At 45.8% G+C, this 26,536-nt stretch overlaps 1 protein-coding gene across 4 annotated transcripts in view; it reads left to right on the top strand.

The window, feature by feature from the left end:
- Tnfrsf19 (TNF receptor superfamily member 19) overlaps positions 1 to 26,536 on the top strand; it is a 92,585-nt gene that overhangs the window by 20,198 nt on the left and 45,851 nt on the right. For all 4 annotated transcript variants that reach the window (XM_085698593.2, XM_048447949.3, XM_048447939.3 and 1 more), the window contains exons 3-4: positions 2,150 to 2,260; positions 23,955 to 24,133. In XM_085698593.2, the coding sequence (XP_085554719.2) occupies positions 2,150 to 2,260; positions 23,955 to 24,133 (290 nt within the window). The remainder of the gene's footprint in view (positions 1 to 2,149; positions 2,261 to 23,954; positions 24,134 to 26,536) is intronic.

Raw genomic sequence — 26,536 nt, 5'->3', positions numbered from 1 at the left:
TGGTCTGTTAGACTTCTACCCACAGAGGACTTTCTAGTTCTGAGCCTCCCATGGATTCTCTTTCCCACTGGCCTGGAGGCGGAGGCTTTGACTGTTTGAAAGCACTGGCAGACCTGATGGAAGCTCTCGCTTCCAGCACTGCGGTGTGATTGGTCATGATGTGTGTGACATGTGGATGTAACGTTGATGGAAGCTGTCCTCACAGAATCTCTAAAGACTTTTAGCTTTAATTTAGAGCAGCAAAATGGTCATCAACTAAGTTAATGAGGGCATCCCTGCTTAGGGTAAAAGGCGGAACCAGTGGTCCTTCTGAGACACCATTAGCAAGGTTGCTCTGTGTATGACTTCACAAATGTTCATCCTGAGAACCTCTCAGTCAATAAATAATAATTAAAAAAAGAAGTTTCCCGCCTTCTCACACCTCAGCAGGTAATTGTTGCTTTTGTTGTTCGTAGATAGGGTGTCCTGTTGCTGTGATGACCTTGAATTGCTACACAGCTGAGAATGTCCTTTGGCTAGTCTTCCTGCCCGGGTGCTTGGGTTGCCAGCACAGACGGCCACAGCCATATTACCTGGTGCCGGGGATCAAGCTTGGGTCTTTGCGACTGCTAAGCAAACCCCCCACCATTTGAGCTATATTCGCATTTTAAGATAACCTTATAAGTGTATTTTAAAAATTTTTACTTCGTTGTTTTTCAACTTTTATACAGATTATTATATGCTGAAGTCACCCTCCGCTCTGCCTTCCCTCTTGTTGCCTCCCTCCCTCCCATTTGTCCCTTATTACTTTAAACAAATTCACTTCTATTTTCATTTTTTTAAATATAGACACATGGTTTTATGTCACTATGAAAGACAACATTATGTAGCTCAAGTTGGTCTTGAACTCCTTAGCCAAGGATGACCTTGAACTTCTGACCCTCCTCCCTGTCCCTCTCCAATGCTGCCGTCACAGGCATTCACCCTACCACATAGGACTATACAGTGCTAGGGACTGAACCCAGGACTGCATTCATGCTAGGCAGGCAGTGCTCCCAACTGAGCTACACTCCCAGCCCGATACTACGTTTTTCAACAGAACACTGCCCATCAATAAATAAGGAGCAGTGAGATGGCTCCGTGGGTAGGAACACTCGCCTTCAGCCTGATGACTTCCGTTTGATGCCTGGGACCCACATGGTGGGGGGAGAGAATGGACTCCCACAAATTGTCCCCTGACCTCCACATGAGTGCTATTGCATGAGCACTACATACACACACAAATAAATATGTAAATAAATTGATAGATGTTAGAAAAAGGCAAACAAGCACGTATTTATAGAATGACAGTAATAATGTGAACTTTTTATTAGATAGATAGATGTCGCTAAATCAATTAAGCTAATGAATTGGGGGAATTACTTATTGCCTTGTTTCTGGTCCCGGTGTAGTTTTTCTACATAAGGTCTATGCTCTGAGCTAAAACATACTGTTCAGGCCCAGGAAAGGCTGGGTGGCAACCAGTGAGGATGTGAGTGTGGTTTCTCACAGCACTTCTGTCTGGAAGAGTCCAGAGCTGGCCGTTTGTCATCTCTGCCACCACCCTCAGGAGGTGTGAGCTCATGGTTGACAGGAGTTCTAAAGAGGGTCTCCAAGTGAGCATAGTGCACCTTGAATCTCCATCCAACCAGGTGGCAGTCCTTGGGGAGAGGAGGCATGAGAGTTGGGAGTTTGAGGCCAGCCTGGGCTACATCTTGAGATCCTGGAGTTCTTGTGACGGTCTGAATACGTCTCACCTGTGTATGCATTGTGTATGTTGAGATTCCTTTAAGATCATAAAAGGTTGGTTAGTTGCTTGCTTGCTTGGTTTTAAGTCAGAAATTTCCAGGTGGTAAAAGTCCTGGGTTCCCTAAAGGGTTGATTCTTCATATATCATGTTAGACATAACCAGAAAAATAACAGATCGTAGAGTAGTTAAGTCTAGAACAAGGGGGCCCTGGCTGTGGGATCAGTGAACATTCTCTGGGCTGGGAAAGATTTGCTACAGGCTGACTTGTCCCGTGGACTCGCTGAGGCAGTTTTCGCTCTTGCTGTGTGTCATTCCTTTCTTGCAAGCAGCCTGAGGTGTGGAGCTGCAGATAACATTTTGGGAACCATTTTTCTTTTCCAGCCATGTAAAGCGATGTGTGAAACCGGAGACTGCAGGCAGCAAGAATTCAAGGATCGGGCTGGAAATTGTGTCCTGTGCAAGCAGTGTGGGCCGGGCATGGAGTTGTCCAAGGTACAGACCAAGTACATGCGTGGACTTACGCTTGACAACGCATTTTTTAAACCAAATTCTTGTAGTTGCTTTAGTTAGACTCTGGGTAACAAGGCAGAATTCTTGGCTCATTTTGCTACTTTTATAAGATATTATGGAATTCCCTGTTAATACTTCTAATTCCTGTATCTGTTGAAATAAGTAGATTCTAACAAGCAGGTTGCGACAATTACCATTGACGTATATAACTTAGTATTTCACTAGTAGAATATTTTAGGGATTAATTGTAGAGAATCGATATTCTACCTAAACCTTAGAAGTTAAAACACAAATAACTAAGGGTGAAATAAGGAAAATAGAAATACTACCATTTTCTGGGCCTCCTTTTTCTTGAAGTCAACAGTACCCTTGCTGGTCAGACAGTCAGTCAGACAGGTTCTCAGTAGGGATGTATGAAGCAGGCCAGGGTACTGAAGGAAGTAAGCATTATAATCTTACCACTGTAAATGTCCGTCAGTCCCGAGAGAACTTTCGCATGTGCATTTCAAATCCTAGGCATTAAGAAGTCCTCCTCACGGCTGTTTATATTTCACAGTTTCTCCTCCTGACCTCTTCAAAGATAAACATCCATTTGCTTTGTTCTTCCATCTTTTGAAGATGTTACTAGCTGTGGGGAATTGGTGCAATGTTTTGCTCTCAGTGAAGCATCAAAGCCTCCCATTAGGAGAGAGACAATAGATTCTTGTGTTTATTGAAAGTGAGTTTGGGAAAGTCCTCTCCCCTGCAGAGCACTCATGGGGAAAACTGAGTCTTATCGTTCATAGATTGTTGATCAATGATCTACAAGCAGCAGGAAGCAAAGAATTATGCATTCCACAAGTTCCATCCTTGTGGGGGCTTTTCTTTCTGGTTGCTGTGTTGAGTAAGTGGTGGCTCTCAGAGTCCTGACCTTGTATCTGGGTTGAAATGGTTTCCAGCTCTCTGACAGCGAATTACTGCATCTCACTAGAAAGGCTTTGGTCCCTCTTGTCTGTGCCAATGTTGATTTCAGATATAGGTTCTGCCTTATTGGGTAGATAGCAGGTCCTCTTGTCCAGGACCAGCAAACAATGTCAAGTGCCCAGGCCCCCAGGAGGAAGATCGATGAGTCTCCCATCCCCCGAGAGCCTTTGCCTAACACCATGGAAAGATGAGTAAACTTCGTGGATTCTGCGGTGAGTAGACAGACCACTGCGGAACTTTTATTCTCTTATCTTTATATAACTTTTATTCTCTTATCTTTATCCTCTGACTGTCGAGAATATAAAATAAATATCTAGAGGACCAGACCAGGAGACGAAGTTTCAATCACCTGGAAGCTTTTTAAATGAAAAAGGGGGAAAAAAAAACCTCATTCCATAGTCTCTGTCTGAACTGACCAGGAGCGCCTCTGCAGCTGAACAAACTCAAGGACCAGCAGGCTCTGAGATCTCTGAGAGAAGTGAGCCCTTGGAGGTCAGGCAGAGACAAAGAATCCTAATGCACTCCCTGCCTCACATCCTCCCCCTGGGCAGAAAGCCGGAACTATCATTGGCAAATTGCCAAGGATTTGGGATGGAGACTCGGAGAATGTAGAGCTTGAGCATTGTGGGCTCAATCCATTTCACCTCCAGCGGATCCAGGAGATGCTCATGAGACAGATTAAAGCGAATTCCTCTCTTTCAACAAGGTGTGGGGGTGCCCTCTGAAAGAGGCCAGAGCAAAGCAGTCTTGAGAAGACCCGCCCTTCGGGGAAGCTGGAGGGATATTACCATAGCCTAAGTGACCAGCGCCTACTCACTCTGGTTATCCTGTCTCAGAAGCAATGGGAGAGAGGGTGGGGAGGGGTGAGGGTGAGGATGGGGGAACAGAGAGAGGGGAGAGGGAGAGAAATGGATGAAAACAGGAAATCAAAAGGGAAAATTAACAAAAAGAATGATTCTTCAGAAAGATAAAAAAAAAGATAATCCTCTAGCCAGGCTAAGTGAGGATCTAGGAAATAGGACACATACTACAAACATCACAGGTGAAGGAGAGTGTCGCTGCAGATCATGGTCATGAAAGATTTGACATCTGTAATCTCACAGATAAGATGTACCGAGTCTGTGAAAACCACAGTCTACCAACACACGTGCAAGAAAACAGTCTCCGAAGACCTTTACCCACTGCGGAGATCCACTCTGTTATGGTTACGCCAAACCAGAACGAGCTCACCAGTTAAGGGTGCCCGGTCTCTCCTATAACACAGAAGCAGAGAGCACAGACTCTTGCAGTGAGTGTTAGGCTAACAGCATCTACTAGCGAAATCAGATAAGACAATAGCTCTCATGGCCATGGTCATGAAAATCTTCAATGAAAGCTCAACAAGTTCATGCCAAGAACACTCCACTTTGTCCTGATGACCTCTCACCAGGCAGGGTCGTTTCATGACTGTGTGGGATTTGTTCCTGCCATGCCAGGCTGGCTTAGCATTTGAAATTCAGGGAGTGTAATCCATCACATCAACACACCAAGGGAGAAGAATCATGTGTCATATCAGTCGCCACTTGAAAACCATTCAAAATGAAAACTCCCAGTAAAGCAGGCACGGAGGGGGAATTTACTTAACCTGCTAAAGAATACCCGACTGAAACAACTATGCTTAATATTTATCCAGAGGAGTTAAAAGAACTCGTGTCTACATAAAACCTGCCACAGGGTAGACTACAGAAGCAACTTTACTCAAGATCACAAGACCTGAAGCAATGCAGTTATCCTGTGGTAGGGGAAAGAGAGACCAGACCATCCGGGCAATGAAATATTATTCTGCCAAAAGCTGATATCAAGGATGGTCAATGAAATATTATTCTGTACCAAAACTGATATCAAGCTATGAAAAGATGTGGAGACCCTTAAGTGCACACCGTGTGACAGTTTGGAAATAGCAAAGACGGTTGGCCTTTGCCATAAGTCAGGGAATAAGTGGGTGGAATACAGGGTGTCAGTATGTAGTTGCCCACACCTGTAAAATGTACCACACCAGGACTGAACCCCAAGAGAAGTAAGGAAATGCTTCGGGTCATAGAGCGGCTGTTGCCGAGTGAGTGGTCTGAAAGGCGTCGTTTAAGCCCAGGAAGTTGAGAATAGAAGAGGCTATGGAGGGGGTGGGGGAATAGATACAGCTGATGGCTCAGCCTACAACTGGGCTTTAAAAAATGAAGTCATAAGCTGGGCAATGGTGGCCCACACCTTTCATCCCAGCACTCGGGAGGCAGAGGCCAGCGGATCTCTGTGAATTTGAGACCAGCCTGGTCTACAAGAACTAGTTCCAGTACAGCTAGGGCTGTTACACAGAGAAACCCTGTCTTCAAAAACCAAAACAAACAAACAAGAAGAAATTTTGAGGGAGGAGGAGATGACTCAGTCCGTAGTGCATTGAATACAAGCATCGGGCCTGGCTTTGATCCCCTGGATACCACATTAAAGAAAGAGATTCCTGGCATGGCGATGTGTTGTGCACCTGTGACACCAGCACTAGGGCTGTAGGGACAGGAGGATCCCTGGGGTCAGCTGATTTCTAGTCTAGCCAAATTGGTGAGCTCAAGGTGTAGAATGGGACCCCGTCTCAGACAGTACGTTCCTGAGTGTATGAGGAGGATCTGCTAGACTAACTTCTGCCTCTGCACACGCATGCTCATTTCCCACTGTCAAACATGTACACAGCACTGTTTTAAAACACTAACAAAATGAAGACTTGGTTGAGCGTGGTGGTCTACGCCTGTAATCCCAGCTACTCAGGCTGAGGCAGGAGAATCATGAATTGGAGGCTAGCCTGGGTGACAGATTCCTGTTTCAAAAACAGTATCAAATAAGAACAAACAAACAAGAAAAGCATGAAGTCTTTATAAAATGATCGCCAATCCGTTTTTTGAGATTATTGTTTCTGTATTGAAGTCACCATGAATGAGATACAGGATTATTTGGCCTCATTGAATGAGTGGATGCGTAAATAGCATTCTTCCATTTTTCTCGACTTTCAAAGCAATGAACAAGGTTCCTCTGCTGTCCAAAACCACCCCCTTCCCATCCTGCCTTGTTCTCACTCAAGAAGCCTACTTGGGTCCTCATTTTCCCACCTTGCTCATTGATCCTTCACTACACAGATCTGGACCCTTTGCAACCTCTGCTTCCCACCCCTTTACCGATGTCAAGAGCTCTCCTGTATTTACCTAATTGATAGGCATGCTTGGCCTGTTAGAGATGTGTCTTTTGGTAACGTAAACACATTCATAATTGGTTTCATCTGCAATGAAAATTGATATGTAGATCCTACAACCCCAAAGTTATAGAAGCAAATGGGCTGAGGATCTGTCTCAGTGGGAGAGTGCTTGCCTAGGATACGCAAGGCTCTGAGTTCAATCCCCACTTATTAAAAAAAAAACAAATTAGAAAATAAGAAACAACAGCAAAAGAGTTTCTGTATTTAATATTTCTGGGGATCTGGTTCTTCAATGTGAAAATCTGAAGGAGAAGGGCCCTATGGGTTCATATGTTTAAATGCTTGGGCCCCAGTTGGTAGAACTGTTTGGGAAGGAATAGGAGTCATGGCCTTGTTGAAGGAGGTGTGTTACTGGGGATGGCTTTGAGGTCTCAGAAGACTGGTGCCATCACCACTGCTTTCTCCGCCTTCTGGGTGTGAGCTCTCACCTGTTCCTGCCACCATGCCGTGGCTCTGCCATCTTAGACTCTAACCCTCTGAAACTGGAGGCCCAATGAATTAAATGTCTTTTATAAGTTGCCTTCGTCATAGTGTTTTGTTATAGCAACAGAAAAGTGGCTAAGACACCTAGGTAGCAGATTTTCGTAAGCATCGAAGCAGCCACTCAACCATGCTATACCCACAATGTCCTGGGAGCAGCACCCACCGTGCTCTGGTGTGCATGGCGCTATATTGATATGTTAGCACATGTTAGACATGTTAGAACATGGCCTGTGGTGTTCCCTTGGAAGTGACAACCCTGGTAGTACAGCTTGGTTGCCTTACTGTCCAACCCACCCCTCCCACCCACTTCCCCTACCCCCCTCACCCCACCCCCTCCGCTTCCCCTACTCCCCCACTCCCACCCCCCACCCCCATCCCCAGCACAGTACTTTTGCCCAGGTGTTGAATGAATTCATCCACCTTGGGTATTTTTTTAAGATATTTACCATTCCACAGGTATGAACCTTAGTGAATTTGTATACAAGTAATATATTTTATAAAGTCTTTATCCTTGGCTTTTGATCAGTGAATAAAATTAACAATAAAAAACCTAAACTTTTATTTAAAGAGTAAAATAAAGTTTGTTCTCCCTAGATAGAAGAGCCTCCGGATAACCTTATTATTTTAATTTATTCATTTCACTGTGTCAAGCGTAATTTAATACTTAGGTGCAGTGTGTGTGCGTGTGTGCATGTGTGTGTGTTGCTGTGCATTAAACTCAGCACCTTACACATCCGAGGCAAGCACTTCACTACTGAGCCACATCCCCAATCCTTTTTCCCAGATGAGGTGTCTGTTTGAAGCATCAGATTCCGGGGTCATAATGTGTTTTCCACTGTAAGCAGGTATCTGCGATTCCAAACTCAAGTTAGAGAAACCTGAGGTAGCACAAGCACATTTCCCATCTGTGGCTTCTATTACTCCTGGTTATTATTTTTTTTTTTTGTAAGACATTCAACTCTCTTTTTCCTCAAGGTGTCCAGGCTTACCTGTTCTTGGTTAGGTGTCCACCCTCCGTAATCTGTAACTGGGGCTCACTGTCAACAGCTGGGGCAGTGTTCTGGCGATGCCGCGTGCCTTGGCACACCTGTCCGATGGGACCAGTGGGTCTCAGGCTCCCCCACCTCCTGTCAGTCATTGGATAAGAAGTCGGCTTAGAACTCAAAGAGATCGCTTGCCTCTGCCTCCCAAGTCCCAGGACAGCCAGGGCTGTTACACAGAGAAACCCTGTCTCGAAAAACAACAACAACAACAAAGTCTGCTTAGAGACCCCTGCTCTGACAGTACACTGCTATTTTCTTTGACACTTCCCTTCTGTGCCACTGTAACTTAGCTATCTGAACCTCTCATGAAACCTGGAGAGTTGAGGCTGCATTGTGTTCTTTTTAAGGACATCTCTTAACAAGTGGAGCGTTTTTCATGTAAGCTTTGTTAGCTTATTTTATTTACTTATTTTTAGGTTTATGGTTCCTATTTACTTCTTTTTGTGCTTTGCCTGCATGTGTGTCTGTGAACCGTGACTGTGCCTGGCACCTCTGGGATTCAGAAGAGAGCATCGAATCCCAGAGGATTGGAGTTGTAGACATCTGTGAGCCGTGTGCCTGTGTGGGTGCTGGGAATTGAACCTGGGTCCTCTGGAACTCCAGTCAGTGCTCTTAACCACTGAGCCATCTCTGCAGCCTAATTTTGGTTTTCTGTAATAGATACCTTGCTGTTGTGATGACAGATGATGTGACCAAAATAGGTTGACAAACATCATCATCTGACTTCTGGGTACTAAATAATAGGATCTTCATACCACATACCCTTTTTTTGTGCAATGTTTTACTCTTTTGGCTTTTGGGGGGGTGCTCATCACCCAGATCCCAAATAAATCTCACACATGGAGGCTTATTCTTATTTATGAAGGCCTGGCTTTAGCTTGCTTGTTTCTAGCCAAATTTTCTTAAATTATCCCAACTACCCTTTGCCTCTGGGCCTTTTCCTTTTCTTCTGTAGATCTTTACTTCCACTCTTACTCCGTGGCTGGCTGCGTGGCTGCGTGACTGTGTGGCTGCCGCTGGTGTCCTCCTCCCTTCTGTCATTGCTCCCCCCTCACTTTTCCTATTTATTCTCTCTGCCTGCTGCCCCACCTACCCTTTCTCCTGCCTCGCTATTGGCCCTTCAGCTCTTTATTAGGACCATCGGTTTAGACAGGCAAAGAATCACAGCTTCAGGCATTAAACAAATGCAGCATAAACAAAAGCAACACACCTTAAAATAATATTCCCCAACATATCCTAAGTAAGGACTATGAATGTTCCCATCTTAGGCATAGACAACAGTCACCCAGAAGTTGATTGATTTGCCGTTGTCGTGGCTAGTCACCGTGTGCCAGGGTCAGGGTGGTGCAGCTACCTGGAGTTAAGACCTTTTTCATTCTGATGCTGCTCTCGTGGATTGCTGCCTAGTGGGTCTGTGCGTCTCTCACTTTGGGAACAACCAGCCACCGTGGCTGTTGAACATGTGCCGTGTGTTTAGCTAGTGCTGCCGAGAAAATAGACATCGAGTTTTATCTCATTTGAACCTTTTTCACTTAAGTGAAGCCCTTTGGGATCGCTTTATGAATTGCAAGGTACAGCTGAGAAATCAGAAGATGTCTTACAGAAGTTCTGACGGAGGACCACATTCTAAAACAGGTCTCCAACGCACACCCTGCTGACACCCGTGTATGACACAGGTGGAGCCACCTTGTCAGCTACGTGTTTCGCATCTTTCCTCTCACAAATGTCCTTGTCCTTGCCCCCACCTCACAGATGGAACCCCCAGCTTGCAGTCTCTAACCCCATCCATTCCCCACCCCAGATGTTCCCAGCACCTGGCTGAACGGTCCCATTTCACTGGTTGTCTTTGGTTCCCTCACACCTCTCCTCAAAGGCCTAAGTCTCTCTGCTCCTTCTGGTTCCCTTTGGTCACATGGCTTAATGAAGTCCCTGTAATTGGAAAAGAATATATGACAGATAACTGAGCCATTTGGAGTCATATGGGGAACTTAAGCCTGCTGAGCTGTATATACACACACGCATGCACGCATGCATGCACCCCCTTATAGATCTTTCTTTTGAAAGTTTCTAATGTGGTTGAGAATGGTTTTTTCCATGTCGGAGTCAAAGTCCCACAGACTGTTCACATGGCCCCTCTGGTGGTACCTGCTAGACACATGGGGCCCGTAAGCGTGATTGGGCACCACTTGTTTTCAACGCTCTGAGATACAGGGGAAGAGGGGGACTTCTGTTTGCCCAAAGCAACTACACTGGAGTTTTAATCCCTCCTGCCTAGAATTCCCCAGCACTGGCCCCTCCTCCTCCCAGAGAATAAACGCCAGCAATGTGCTTTTAACATGACCGCCTCCCAGCAGTAAACCAGGAAACTAGTTTTTGCATGAACCACTTAAAGCAGGCTTCAAGCTTCTGGCATGGTTTTCAAAGTAAGCTTTTCTAACCAATTATTGGGATGACTTTCGTCAATGTTAAAAAAAAAAAAAAGGACCTCTTGTAAACAACCCACTTTCCCCACAGGGCGAGCAGCCAACTTTGGGTTTTTAAAAAGATGTCTAATTTTTGAAAATGGTTCTCGTCCCCCATGAGTAAAGTCACCAAAAAAATTAATGTAATTTTCAATTCCATATTTCAAAAAGACTTGCCTCTGTCTTTTAAGTCACTCCTTGTCTTCTTTGGTGCACTGGGGAGCCAGTGTGCCCCACAGAGAGCAGCATGTCCCCTTTAAAGCCCCCAACCACAGATTTGCACAGCTTCTTGGTGTTGTTTTACTGAAGGAAATGAAAAATCTGATTTCTGAACACGAGCCATATAAACCTAATTTGACATTTCCATTTTTCATACCCTTGATTTTCCCCACGAATAACATTTTTTTCCCATTTAAATTTGGAACTTAACATTTCAACTTTTTAAAGTTCAAAGAACCAAAGCAAATAACTTACTGGCTATCCAAATAAATAACACTGTTAGGCCCAGAGGCCCTAGGGAGCCATTCCTGGACGCAGAGAGTCTAGGAGGCCCCCTGTGGTCTGGGGAATGATCCTTCCTCTGTAGGTGGCACCAGCCTGTGTTTTGTTAAGTGTTGGTTTTGCAAAGGCAGAAAAAAGAAAGAGAAGGGATTTAGGGAATGTCAGCTTTGAGTCATCTTGCTACTGGATAGCCACCAAGTGTGGCTTGAGAATCTTGGGCAGAGAGCTGCCAGCTGGGGTGGAAGCAGCTGGGCTGGATCCGGAACCTGAAAGGAAGTCTCCCGTCCGTGCCCTGCCTTCCCACACCCACATCACCCAAGACTCCCGGTTGACTGGGGAACCCTGGCCACCGCCTTTCCAGGTTTTGCTCTTGAGAATTTATTTTCAGAGGGGAATCTTTCGGAAATACTGCTCTGAACAACATTTGCCCATCCGTTCGTTTGTTCCGCAAGCATTCGCGTCTACCTCCCTGCACTGCTGTGGTGGCTGCAAGGATTGAGGAGCGCTGGTATGAGGGGCTGCTTCCCGTACAGTTTCAGAGGGGATAGAAGAGCACGCGGGTTCCTGGCTGCATGGCTATTTTATCTAGGTGTATATTTTCTCACTTGAGAAGCTTAGCGATAGAACAGTCTTCTCGGATATCTAAGGATGTGTCAGGTACTTCCTTCAAGCTTGTACAACAACACCACACCGTTATTTTAAAAAAAATAAAGTTGGTAGGGCATTTTAAAGCCAAAAAAAACAGGCCCTTGGTATTTATGGGAGAACCTCTCTTAAAAAAGAAAAGAAATCCAATTCTAAGTTCGAGGCAAGTGATGGGCTCACCCTCCTCCTCTTCTTCCCTTCACTAACCCTGCATACTCTTCTCTCCGCTCCCACCCTGGAACACGTCAAAGAGCGTGCAGAGCTAGACGGCAGAGCGCTGAAATAGATTTTGTGTAGGGTCACCACAGTAAAGGGAGGACCTCAGAGCGGAATTGGACTTCACCGTGAGAGGAGCATGGAGAGAGGGTTTGGTACTGAATGTAGAGTGTGCAAGGAGCAAGGCAGGGGTCAAAGACTAGAAAAGGATGAAAGTGATCGTGGGGATTTTGGTTAAACTGATGAGACAGGACTTTTAGTAAGACCGTCCAGAATGGACAGGAACCACCCCGGGAGCAGTGCGGGGTGTGAGGCCTGATCAGATACATGGAGAACTTTAAACAGACTTGATAGATCCCGTAGACAGCTTAGCTCTTGTCGCCAAGGCCCTTCAAGGGCACTGCTCAGAGGAGCCTGCCAAGCATTTGACCTAGAGGAACCTTGTCAAAAACCAAACCCGAACACAGCTTGTGCCCTTATCTGCCTGCTGCAGAACAGAATGTAGCTAGAGAAATCATTTCCTTCTGGCTAAGCATTATAGGGGCTAAGATTCAAAGTTGTTCTCTTTCGATGGACGATGATCTGATCCGTGTTCAGGCAACTAGCCAAGTGTGAATTCCTTTTGCGCCCACCCTGTGGGTGCAGGGTGAGGGGACAGCACCAGCCAGGCACATCTCGCCGCAGCATCCCCACCGCTGGTGCTCCTTGTCACTCATGGAGCACTCCCCTAGACGTGCCAAGCATGACTGCAGCGGAGAGCTGCAGAGCGGTGCACCAGCCTGGACACAGGAGCAAACCCGTTGCTGTGTCCCTGTGTGGCAGGGATGGGACTTTAGGGACTGAGACAGAAGGTCCTACTGTTTAGGTTTTAAGATGTTGTATGTAGCAGGTTTCAATTTACAAAGGAAAAGACGTCGTCCCAAGCTAGGGAGGGGCACGGGCGTGCAAAGATGCGGGTCACACACCTGCCAGGATGGTGATGGTTGGAGGCTGGGTGGCGCCATCAGCTGTTCACCTCGTTTCCACTTGCTCGATGTCTCTTGACCTCAGTGGAGAAGACTTCAAGGCATTTGGAGCACCTGGTTTCACCGAATGAAATGAAAACATCAAAGCAGACATGTATATTGGGGGCAATTTAATGTTTATGTGCTGTTTACGTCCAGCCTGGATTATGAGTAATTGCAGCGCCCTGTGTTTATGGTGCTTCGGATGTGTGGCTGGCTGCTCCGCGAGGCTGCCCCAGCAGCCGCCGGTTTCGCTCCAGTTTCCAGTTCGCTCAAAGTTTCTACTTAATTCAATGTGTAGGGTTATACGCCGAGCTACCATTAGTTTGCTAGCGTGTTATGAACTGCGGCTTTTTAAAAATGATTTTAGCAATAATATTAGGCAAGTTTTCTAAGATTATTTTTGAAAAGGACAAGTCTCAAAGAAAATATAGTTTAAATAAAATTCTCCCCAGTAAGTTGATAGAGTTCCCCAGAGACTATATGATTCGTGAGACTATATAGTCCATGAATGTTATTTTATTAATTATATTGAATGTAGGCTTTCCTTCCTTCCTTCTTTCTTTCTTTCTTTTTCTTTCTTTCTTTTTTGTAAGACAGGGTTTCTCTATGGGGGCTTGGATGCCTCCAGCTCACAGAGATCCTCTGGCCTCTGCCTCCTGAGTGCCAGGATTCAAGGTGTGTGCCACAACAGCTGGCAGGGATATAGGTTTTCGTTGCCCTAAACACAACCCAGTGAAAATGTCTCTTGCTGTTACCTGAATCTGTAAGTTCAAACACAGGAAGTTGGTATTCATTAAGGAGCTATAAGTGTGAGGATCCGGAGCCAGCCTGGATTCCTTTTTGTATGATTAAGTTTAGTGTAGAATGGAATATGCACATGCCTGCACATACACACTTGCACACACACACACACACACACACACACACATGTACAAGCATATTCAAGAGATGCTCCTTCTGTAAGATACTATGGGTATCTTATAAATGACACAAGAATCATACAGCATGAACACATTGGTCAAAATGGTGCTTGTGTGGTACAAATTCTAGGTAGTCAGAATTTTTAAAAAAGTGAAAGAACTCCCTTGTGTTAGAACCCCCCCAACAATGAGAACCACTAAACTCCTATTGATATTTAGTTATTGTTTTCTGAGATAAAGTCTTACTATGTAGCCCTGTCCATCCCCTTCTGCAACCTTTTGAGTGCTGGAATTACAGACACATGCTATTATGGCAACTCTCTTATTGATCTTTGCGTCCAGTTGGATTATTTGCCTGGTTCTTCAGGATGGGAGGAGGTGGAGTGTGGAGGAAATGATCTCAGCGGGAGCCGGGAGTGACAGTGGACTTCCTGGCAGGGCCATGGAGCCAGTACAGCTGCCAGTGTAGACAGCACCATGAAACAACACTGCAGGTGCCTCAGCAGGGGAAGCCCAGTTCCACTGAATGATGGTGGAGATATTTTTTTCAATGTAGAAAACTTGTAATGCATTTTAGGGTAATTTCTCTTTTCACCATAAAATGGGTTAGGGAGAAAGTAGTATGTTTCAGGTAAGCTAGAAAAAGTTGGGGTTCAGTAACCTAACCATGTTTCTCAAGGAAGCATTATTGTCGTCCCTCCCTCCCCCCGTTTTTCAGTCTTGAAGATTGAGCCCAGGGTCGTGACATGCTAGGCAAACTCTTTACAAGACAGAATCTCACTATACTGCCCAGGCTGGCCTGAGCTCACAGCCTTCCTGCCCCCAACACGCAAATATGCTATTAGACTTTAATAAGGAAAGTTGCTTTATTGTTTGTAGAAAATCCACAATAATAACAGCAGCAATCGGTATAATTTGTTTAGTGGGTGTCCACTGTGCTTGATTTCGCTTTTATATGTTTTCCCATTTATCCTTCAAAACAACCCCGTAGAGCAGAAATCTCCCTTCCCATCTCACTGAGGACAAGCCTGAGGACCAGGGATCCCAGGATAACTGGGCCAACAAGTGGCAGAGTTGGCACACCAGTCCATGCAGCCTTGGAGCCAATGTAGGAAAAAGCATCTTTCTTGCTTCTTCTTTCAATGCTGGCTTGAAAAGATAAAGGAAGCCCCGCTTCTTTGCAGTTCACACACACTCTCTCCTTCCTTCCTTTCCTTTCCCCTCTTTCTGCCTCCCTCTCCCCCCTCCTCCCCTCTGTGTTGTGTTCTAACTTGTACACGGGTCTCCGACAGTCCTGGCTGCAAGGATCAAAGCCTGACTTTGAAATGCTCTGCTCTGGCTGGAGCCTTTGACGAGAAGCTTCTCATGTGAACAATGTGGCACCCGCCCCCGAGAGTCACGTGTGCAGCGCTTTGATCCCCAGAGACTGTGGGTGTGGGGGAGGCCCCTCTGTAGGCAGAGAAAGCCTTTGCAAGCTCCTGGTGCTCTGAGCGGCAGAGGTGCTCAGCAAAAGCATGAGTCTGTCCACAGCACAGCCACAAGCCCCACACAAAGCTGCAGAGCCTGAACAATGGCCTCCTGCAAAGACCCCTCACAGTCCAAAGAAATTCCTTCTGAATGCCTATCTTTATGATTGTTCTGATTTCGGGGGGGGGGGGGTGTGACAGATGCTTTTGCGAGCACTGAACTATAAATTATAAAAAAAAAAATTCAAAACATCACAGATTACCACAACTGGCCAGGAGACAACTCTCTGTTAACTTGAAAGAAATTCTAACTTGTAAGTTCATTCTTTAGATCGTGTGTGGGGCTTTTTGTGTCGTTTTGTGCTGTGTCTATGTTTGTTTCGGGACGTCATATAGGTGAAACACTGGAGATGAAGACAGTTGACATCCTTAGCCACTCCAAAAATGCAAATCAAAACTGCTTTGAGATTTCATCTTACACCGGTTGGTTAGAACGGGTAGATCAAAACAACAACAAAATAACAACAAATGCTGGATGTTGCTGGGCGTGGTGGAAGGGAGCACTTATTCACTTCTATTGGGTGTGCAAACTTGCACAACTATTATGGAAATCAGGGTAGAGGTTCCTCAAAAGACTAGAAATAGATCTAACACATGATCTAGCTCCACTACACCCAGGCTTCATCCTACTCCAGAGACACTTGTCCATCCGTGTTCACTGCTGCTGTATTCATAGCAGAAATGGGAAACAGCCTAAATTTCGATCACCCAATAAATGAATAATGAAAATATGATACATTTATGCAATGAAATATCATTCAACTTTTAAGAAAAATGAAATTTGTAGGTTAACAGATGGTGTGAGAAACAGTCATCCTGAGGGAGGTAACCCAGGTTCAGAAAGACAAACAGCTCAGATTTTCTTTCCTATACAGATGTTAGCTTTGAATTTTCAGATATGTGTGTTTCATTTGGAATACCCAGAGAGGCTCGGAAACTTGAAGAAGGCGTGGAGCTTTCAAGGGAGGAAAATGAAGTGTCGTGATATAAAGGGGAAAATAGTGGATTGAGATGGATTAAATGGGATGGGGGCTGGGAGGGTAAGGTAGAGGAAGAAATGTGGGGAGGGAAAACTAATGTTAAAGGCCTTTTGAAAAAATCGTAGAAACATTACTAAATAAGCTTCCTAAAATATATCCATTATATGCACATATACATATATGAGTTTAAATGTCCCCATAACAGGAGGGACAGCGGATAACCCTGTGTTAGAAAATAAAAATCCTAGTGCAAGGAGATTTGGAGTTGTAGGCCAGCTGGTTCCCATAGAACCCTAAACGTTGTAGATCATGCCCATTGCTCATGCTCACTCTCCAGAACTTGGCCATGAGATCCTCTTTCTCAAGACAGCACTTATTTGAATCAAGGACATTTGCTACTGACTGGGAGGATTCAGCCCATTGGTCAACTTTCATATTGCTAGGGTGCTAGGCATGAAGTAAGCATCTTAGCCTGTGGGATACAACAGAGAAATGCCCACCAATGCAAGAGCGGCACGGAAGTTATGGGAGCAACCAAACACTTGTTGATCGGATTTAAGGCCTATGGCGTGAGATAGAACAAGTCCCTGGCACTGTTAGCAGGGCCGTGAACCTGAAGCTAGAGAAGTTGTAGACCCCAGGGGAAAACCTACTACTAGCATTCTGCTAAATGAACACAGTATTAAGATAACTTCTAGTAACAATGCTCTGCCCACAAACCAGTGTGTGTCTTGGAACTCTCCTCAGATACGTTTCTTCATGCCGCAGATGGACGTTAACACAGAGACCCACACTGGTCAACATGCAGAGAATAAGAGGTTGTGGAGGGCTCAGCCTTAAATGGGACATCTGTAATGTCCCCTTCCCCTCCCAGCTCAGGGATCATCTTAGAAGAGGAGGCAGAGAGACTGTAAGAGCCAGGGGTGATGGATGACTCCAAGGGAACAGTGAGTTCAAAGGCAGCCTGGGGTGCCTAGCGAGATGCTTTCCGAAAATAAAAAGTAACTATGGGGTTGGAGACGTAGCTCAGTGATGAGCCTTTGCTCGGCTCATAGAGGTCCTGGGTTTAATCTTCAGCCCTGGGAAGAGAGAGGCCGATGGACTTTCTACCCTTCCACTCCCTAAATATCTCGGAAGCTTGTGCAGGATGTATACATTGGAGGGGAGTAGTGATCCACACTATAATCCCTGTGAGAAGCTGAGGCAGGGGACTGTTAGTTAGAAGCCACTTTGCACTACAGAGTGAAGCTCTGTCTAAAAACAGACAAAATTGCACTTGGAAGAGGCATAGTAGCTGAGAGGACGCTAGGTTCTGGGAAGCGAGGCTTATCGCATAGGGGACGGTGTTAATTGATGAATCCTGGGTTGATTTTGCCTGTCCTTTATGATCAGCTTCTAGCAAAGGCCGTCCATCCTTGGTGTTGGTTCAGGTTTAACTTTTTGGCCCGAAAGTGGTTTTATATAAAAATAAAGGTGACACTTTATAGACAAATGGAGATTTTTCACAAGCTGGGCCCTGTATTTCAATATTCAGGGGTACAGATTAGAAGCTGAAGCCCCAAGAGATGTTACCTTAAACCTGCTGGGACATCCCACCTGCATCTGTAACCTTCTTTAACAGGCTTTACAAAGGTGATCATCTCAGTTCCTAAGCTGGTTCTGTGTTTAAAGTCGCTAACACTGATGTCCTGTGTTCTCAGTGTGTCATCTCTACCCTGTGATCGTCTCAGTTCCTTAGCTGGTTCTGTGTTTAAAGTCGCTAACACTGATGTCCTGTGTTCTCGGTGTGCCGTCTTTACCCTGTGATGTAGCTTTTGGCACGGTGGCGGCTCTGCAGGTGACCTGTGGAGGCTGGAGTCTCGCTCCAACACCAGCTGGGTCACCCTGCATAAGGCCAACACTTCTCTAAAGTGCTGTCCCCTCAGGCAATGTCATCAGGGCAGTGTTTCCCTCCATGGGAGTGAGTGTGGCTTTAGACTTCATAAGGGTTTCAGGGAGTAAGCACCCAGGAGTGCTAGGACTTTCCCCGTCATAATTAAGAGTTTATTGGTTGTATTGAGATTCTGTGCAAAGACACTTCTATTTGGATACAGTCCTTAACAGATATGGCAAAAAATCTAAAAGTCCTGAATCGTGATTCTTTTTTTAACACTCTAGTGACACACTGTCTTTAAAGTTAGAGGCAAATTTTCCTTACGGGGTTACCAGGAACTAGTGTGTTTCAGATAGTGACAGGCTGGACATGCTGAGTCCAACAACTCCTTATTCTTCCCATATAAACCACATCCTCTGATTTTCATCCTTTCATAGCACATCAACAAAAGTATCAGGAACACTTGACTTTGAGAACCAAAGATATCACAGAGTGCACATGCGTATGTGGCCAGGCAATGGGTGCCCTTGGGAAGCAATTCTCAGGTGAAAACCAATGTGGCAAGTGGGCTGGTGATGTTCTCTGTGGGGTCACAGGTCCTACTTCTCTGCCATACTGACTGTGTCAGCTATTCTTGGTTATCAGTTTGGCAACATCTGTACTTAACTAAAACCCCAGCAGCTGAGCACAGGATTTTTTTTTTTTTATTAAATCATTTGAAGTGGGAAGCCCCACTTTTAATCCAGATCTTCTGAGGTGGGAGGATCCACTTTTAATCTGGACCACAGTATCTGCTGGCAGCCTCTATAAAGAACTTGGAAGAAGGAAGTTTTCACTCTGCCTGCTTGCTCTTGCTCTTGCTGGCAAGTCCGTTCCTTCACTGGCATTAGAGCCTGCTTTAGGATTCTGCTGTATGCTGAAGACCAGCAGAGACATCCTGCATCGTGGGCTGAACAACTACTGGATTCTTGGATCTTCTCTTGGTAGACAGCCATTGTGGAACCAGTTGGATCACAGCCTGTAAGCCACTCTCATAAATCATACATACACACACACACACACACACACACACACACACACACACACACGCACGCACACAATAAGTTCTGTTCCTCTAGAGAACACTGTCTAATACAGATTTTGGTACCAGAAGTGGTTCTAGAGTGACAGAAATATACAGGTGAATTTTTGAAATATCCGGAATAAGCTTTCCAGTATGCCAACACCTACAGCTCCAGAAGCCTCTTCTGTAAGCTCAGAGAGTATTGAAAGCCCATGGTAGGAACCGTTTTATAAACTTAAGGAGATAACTGTGTTTGATTGTCCTGATGGCGAGAGGCAACGGATTTGGCGAGTCCACATATAAAACTTTTAACAGTGTGTGGAAAAAATGGTGATGATCCTTAGTTGCTCATAGTATTTCTGGATAAATTGGCCAAGGAAAAGGATGAAGTCGGTGAAAAGATTAACCACTTCACTTAGAAGACAGTGAAGGACGACAGTGAACTCAGTGATACAGCTGACCCGCTCCAGATGTTCGGTCTCAGTCTAACGTGTGTTTAGACTGGAGGAGAATCTTCCCTCCGGAAGCCACGGAGCTCAAGCTGCACAAAATCAAACCGGAGCCCTCATTATAAGGTTGGCTGAATTACGGTGAAAATGCAAATCTCAGCCTTGGAAGGTGTCAGCCATTAGTCAGGGCATTAATTGGTAAAGAACAGGATGCGGTGATGTGGGGAGGAGAGGAGTGGGAGAACCCCGCTGAAGCTCAGATTCCGGAGGGTTTTATCTCACCTGAGGAAGTAGTCTCTCTCCCCTCAGCAGGAGATGTCCCCCACCCCCACCTGAGGAAATATTGCCTTTTCCACTTTTGACTGAGGAAATTATTGTCTGCTAAACCAATAAAATTCAAGGGCCTTCTACCTCAGTGAAATTCTTAGGAGTACAGTGGTGTGGGGCATGCAGAGATATTCCTTCTAAGGTCAAGGACAAGTTATTGCATCTGGCCCCGCCCATGACCAAGAAAGAAGCACAACATTTAGTGGGCCTGTTTGGGTCGGGAGATAGCCCAGTCCCCACTTAGGTGTGTTACCCCTAACATACCCTATACACCATATGACACAGCCCATATCCCAAGCGACACAGAGAGCTGCTGGCTTTGTGTGGGGCCTGGAACAGGAGACTGTTCAGCAGGTGCTGTGCAGGCTGCTCTACCGCTTGGACCATATGATCCAGTAGACTTGATGGTCAGTGGCAGATAGGGATGCTGTTTGGGGCCTTTGGCAGACCCCTAGAGGTGATTCATAGAAGAGACTTGGGATTTGGAGTAAGGTTCTGCCATCATCTGCAGACAACTAGTCTCTATTTAAGAGACAGCCCATGGCCTGCTATGGGGCTTTTGTTAAAATGTTTGACAATGGGCCACCAAATTAGCGTGTAACCTGACTCACGAAGCCAACAAGTAGAACCATGCAACCCAATCTGTCATCAAATGGAAATGGTACATATGTGGTCAGGCCTGAGAGGTCTCAAAGGCTCAAGCAAGTTAACAAAGAAGTTGCCTGAATGCCAATGGCTTTTACTCTCAGTATAATGCTATCTATACCCCAGAATGCCCCTGTATCCTCGTGGGGTTTGCCCTGTGATTGGTTGACTGAGGAAGAGAAGACTGGGGCACGGTCTGCCGACAGTTTTGCACGGTATGCAGCACCATCCAGAAGTGGACAGCTACAGCATTACAACCTCTTTCTGGGCGACACTGAAAGATACTGCCAAAGGGAAAGCTTCACAGTAGTCAGGACTTCGGGCAGTACACATGGTCATACAATTTTTTTTGGAAGGAAAAATGGCCAGGTGTGTGATTGTCCACCGTTTAATGGACCACAACCAATGGATTGACTTGGAGAAAAACATGATTGGAAAATTGGCGAGAAAGACATCTGGGGAAGAAGTATGTAGATAGATCTCTCCAAATGGGCAAAGGGTGTGACGACACTTGTGTCCCGTGTAGATGCTCATCAAAAGGTGATTTCAGCAGAGGAGTTCAGTAATCAAGTAGATAAGGTGACCTTTCTGTGGCCAGTCTGTCTCTTTCATTCATTCCTGTCCATTGCCCAATGGACCCATGAACAAAGAGGCCATGGTGGCAGAGATGGGGATTAGGCATGGGCTCAATAACATGGACGTCCACTCACCAAAGCTGACCTGGCTACAGTTGCTGCTGAGTTCCAGATCTACCAACAGCAGAGACCAACACAGCCCCAGATATGGCCCCATTCGTCAGGGTAGACCAGTCAGGAACCTGGTGGCAGGTTGATTACATTGGACCACTTCCTCAGTGGAAAAAACAATACTGTCCTGACTGGAGTAGATGGATACATATTCTGGTTATGGATTTGCTGTGGACTTATAGAACTCCTTATCCACTGTCATGGTATTCCACACAGTATTGCTTATGACCAGGGACCCCGCTTCACAGCCAGAGAAGTCTGACAGTGGGCCTACAATCATGGAATCCATGTTCCTCACCATCCTGAAGCATTTGGCCTGATAAAAAGATGGAATGGCCTTTTGAAGACACAGTTACTAATGGGTTGGCCACGGACTGGAGGGGTGGGGCAGTATTTCCAGAAGGTGGTGTATGCTTTGGAACAGTGTCTACTATATGGTATGGTTTCTTCCATAGCCAGAGTCCATGGTTCCAGGAATCTAGGAGTGGAAAAGGGAATAGTTCCACTCACTATCACCCCAGAGACTCACTAGGAAAGTTTTTTCCTTCCTGTTCCCACAACCTTAAGTTCTGCTGGCTTAGAAGTTTTGGTTCCAGAGTAGGCAACCCTTCCACCAGTAGACACAACATACGTTCCATTGAACTTGAAGCTCAGACTCCCCCTGGCCACTTTGAGCTTCTGATACCCTTAAACCAACAGGCTAAGAAAGAAATAACAGTGTTAAAAGGGGTGGTTGATCTAGATTACCAAAGGCAAATCAGATTGCTTCTCTACAACAGAGGTAAGAAAGAGTATGTCTGGAGTGCAGGAGATCCTTCAGGGATCCAGGTAGAATGACGAAGACTGTGGACCCTTCAGGAATGAAGGTGGGTCACTCCCCCAGGAAAAGAACCAAGATTTGTTGAGGTACTTGCTGATGATGGAGGAAATACAGAATGGATGATAGAGGAAAGTTGTTATAAACACCAGCTCAGGCCACGTGACCAGTTGCAGAATTAATGATTATGGTTGCCATGAATGTTTCTGTCGTATTTTGCTAGGAATATGTTTATACAGATATTTGTGTTCTTTCCTCAGTTACTTTATCATGCAATGTAACGTCAGTTAAGAAAATATCAGTGGTTATCATATTTAAGTTTCGAGTTGCCAAAAGAATGACCCTCAAGGGACATTGCCACCTATTCTAAAGTTTATTATGTGTTTGTGGTTTATGAGGAACAGTTACATCATATTAGGTGTAATTACGACCTGATGAAATATATAATGCATTTGCGATTGTACATGGCATAGTTAGATCATGATAGGTATAATTATGACCTGGTTATTGTTTTCATTTGGAAATTATGCAGGCCATAAGGAGATAAGGTTGTGTGTCGAGTTCACAGGGGGTGGACTTGTGATGGCTATTCTTGGTTGTCAACTTGACTGCATCTGGAATTAACAAAAAACCCAAGAGGCTTGGTACACCTGTGAAGGATTTTTTTTTTCTTATTAGATCTTTTAAAGCGGGAAGACCCACTTTTAATCCAGATCTTTTGAGATGGGCACACCCACCTTTAACCTGGCCACACTTTCTGCTCGCGGCCTCTGTAAGGGCATGGAGGAAGGAAGCATTCACTCTTTGCTTGCTTGCTGTCACTTGCACTGGCAAGTTTGTCCCTTCGTTGGCATCAGAGCCTTCTTCAGGATTCTCACGACTACTGAAGACCAGCCGCAACATCGACCTCGTGTATCATTGAACAACTAGTCTTGAGTACACAACTGCAGCCTGGGTTTTAGACTGCATGACAATCATATTATGTGATTGCCATAGCCTAGGTTGCTCTTGAACCTGTGGAAGTAATCATCTGAGTGCCAAAGAGCCTTTTATTTCCTTCATCCCGGAGACGAGCCAACGAACAGTGCAGTGCACCTGACGCTTGAGGCCTTTAGGCGTTTTGTTTCCTTTGCAGGACTAGGGATTGAACAGGGCATCTTGACGCTAGACAGCCTCTCTGCCTCTGAGCCGTAGTCCGGGCTCTGGCTGGTAACCCCTTAGTACCACTTTAGCTCTCTTTGAACAGATAGATAACAGGCCTTCTGGTGACAGAAAATGTTCAGCCAGTCAGCGTTTTAAGGCTTAGGAAACCTCTCACACAGCGGCCTTTATCTTCTGAAGCTGCACCGCTGATAGGGCTGCGCTTATTTTCTGCCTTGGTGAGTGAGCAAGTGTCTGAGTGGCCCACTGGCTTTGGCTTCGGAGCGGTCACATGGCTGGCTTAATTAGGGGGTGAAAAAAGTACCACGATTCTGCCCTAATGCCCCAGTGGGAATCCAGGAGACCTTTTCTTATGCACATGTTCACCGCCTCTGGCATAAAGTGGATGGCTAAGGACACTTGGGCAGGCCACAAGAGAGATTACCAGCCAGGGAAGACACATTTGAACTTGCTGAAAGGGCCGCCTTTGTGCCGGGGGAAGGCGGGCCTCGGTGGGTCTTCTCTATCCCAGCAGCCTTTTCTTTTTCAAGCCTGCAAAGTATGAATAGCTGTCTTTTACCCACTAATCCCCGCAGGAATGTGGCTTCGGCTATGGAGAGGATGCACAGTGTGTGCCCTGCAGGCCGCACAGGTTCAAGGAAGACTGGGGCTTCCAGAAGTGCAAGCCATGCGTGGACTGTGCGCTAGTGAATCGCTTTCAAAGGGCCAACTGCACACACACCAGCGACGCTGTCTGCGGGGACTGCTTGCCCGGGTGAGTTGGGCCATTTCTTTGTTATTTAATGAGAGGTTTCCCAAGGTATTTCTCCCGTTCCCTCCAAACTTGAAAACACAGGGATAAGAACATGAAGATGTTTGGGCAACATCTGGAACTTGTGTCCCATTCCATCTGTGGCCTCTGAGCTTACTCCGTTCCCGGCACTTGTGACAAAGCAGAGCAGTCACACTTACAAAGGGGTGTGCCCTGAAAACCGAGAGTTTCTGCAAACCAGTGCACAGGGACACTTAGACAAATGGACAAAGGGATTGCCAGGCTGCTCACAGAAGAGGAGCCCTGTCAGACTCAGCAATGGGCATTCCCTCAGTCCCTGGAATAGGTCAGAGGAGAAGGAGGCAGAGATTCCTGACCATGCCCAACTTGCGTCATTCTGGTTTTTTCTTTAAGGTTTAATCCGGGTCAGCAGAATCTTTCAACAGGTAAGAATGCTTGCCTCCAAGCCTGCTGACCTGTGTTCAAACACCAGGATACTCCTAGTGGAAGGGGAAATCTAACTCCCTGCGAGATGTCCTCTGGCATGCATGCCATGCCACACCTCCACCGCCCCAAATAAACACTTGAGATAAATGTCTGAAAAATACCATCTCACAGTATTTTTAAAGAGAGTCAGGGCTAAGGATGGAGCTCAGTGATTGTGTACTTGTTCTGTGTGGAATGCTCTAGGTTCAGTCTTGTACCCCACCTCCCTCTGCTTCTGCAGAGAGGCCCAGGGAGTCCCAGGAGGAGAAAAGAGTAAGACAGGATATGAGTAGAAGAGACAGAAGGTGGGAATGGGAAGACCCTTCCATGGACTCTTTGACATGTATCCTGGGTGGTCCACATGTGTCTGGGTAAACACATCTCTTGTCACACGTAGGACTTACCAACATTTCAGCCTGCTCTGTGACTGTCTTTTCGCTCTCTGGATGGTGTCTTTGAGGCAGGAAAGTTTTTTATTTTTGAAGAAACATGGCATACATTTTGGTTTTTATATGTGTGTCTGGTTTTAGACTGCTCCTTTCACTGCTCCCTGGGTTCTGGGTCTCTGCAGGGGGCGTCACCTGACTCACCATAGCCTCAAATATTCTTTAGATATGAAGAATTCCTGCAACTCAATAATCCAAAAAGACAATTTAAAATAAAAATAAAGGCATTGAGTAGATGCTCTCCAATAATAAAAGCAAATGACGAATATGCAGAAAAGCTACTTGCCCTTAGGGAGCCACAGATCCGAACCACACCCACTCACGCCCAGTAGAGTAGCCATAGATGAAAAGACAGGCAATTACACATGATTGTAGGTTGTGGGGAAATGAGAACCTTCCTATGTGATCGATGGAAATCGGTGGCCACATTAGGAAATGAGCTGACATTTCCTTAAGAAATTAAATGCACAGGTACCATAGATTCCATAGCTCTGTGCTTGAGCATATAATCAAGACCTTTAAAAAACATTGTGCATACAAAAATCTGATTCATTGCTGTTTGTAGCAGCATTACACACAATAGCCAGAATGCTGGGACAATGCTGCAGTGTATTGAGTTGGTCCCCTCCAGAATTTTGGTGTTGTTTTGTGACAGGTTAACCTTAGACCTCAAAGCCAGAACTGGGTCTGATGGTGTCTCTCTCCTGAACTGACTAAGGAGACCGGCAGGGCACTATGCCCCTTTCTTGCCCTTCTACCATGTAAGGACACAGTGTTCCTTCCTTCATGAAGATACAGCAAGAAGGCTGCCTCTCGTGATCTCTGTCTCTGCCACCTAGATCCTGGGCATCGTGCTTCCCGCCCCATGAGAAATGATTTGTTTTTTGTAAGTGACCTGGTGTATGGTGTTCTCTTAGAGCCCACTAGAAGGGCTTCTGACAAACCTAGATGTTCATCCGCGGATGGGTGGATAAACAGCATGGGGTAGATCTGAACAATGACATATTGCTCAGGAATAAAAAGGAAAGAAATGCTGGCACCTGCTAATGTAGATGGTCTGGAAAATATTGTGGTCAGTGAAAGAGGACCGTCATTAAGGGCTGCACATTTGGTGGTCACCTTTGTCGCATGCCCAGACCAGCAAATCCATAGATATGGAAAATCAACCCCGGGCTGCTTGGGCTCAGGGTCGGGGAGCACCAATGAAGGATGGTAGTGATTAGAAGGTTTGTTCTAGGGGTGACAAAATGCTCTCGCTGGTGGGAATGTGCCGGTCCATCACAGGGTTTCTTAGAATGACGTTTTCAAACGTGTCCGCCAGGCTACCAGTCTAGCTTGGATTGGGTTCAGTTAGAACTGTCTCCTCACAACGCTGTTAGTGAGTTTCACATCTGTAAGATGTGTTTACACGACGCTCTTCGTCCCACAGCGAGTAAGCAAAGGTCAGTATGGGTTTCGTTTGTCTTTTTATATA

Source organism: Myodes glareolus, chromosome 12 (assembly GCF_982192425.1).
Source record: "Myodes glareolus chromosome 12, mMyoGla1.1, whole genome shotgun sequence".
In the NCBI taxonomy this organism is placed as follows: Eukaryota; Metazoa; Chordata; class Mammalia; order Rodentia; family Cricetidae; genus Myodes; species Myodes glareolus.
This window is presented reverse-complemented; position numbering and strand designations above follow the sequence as displayed.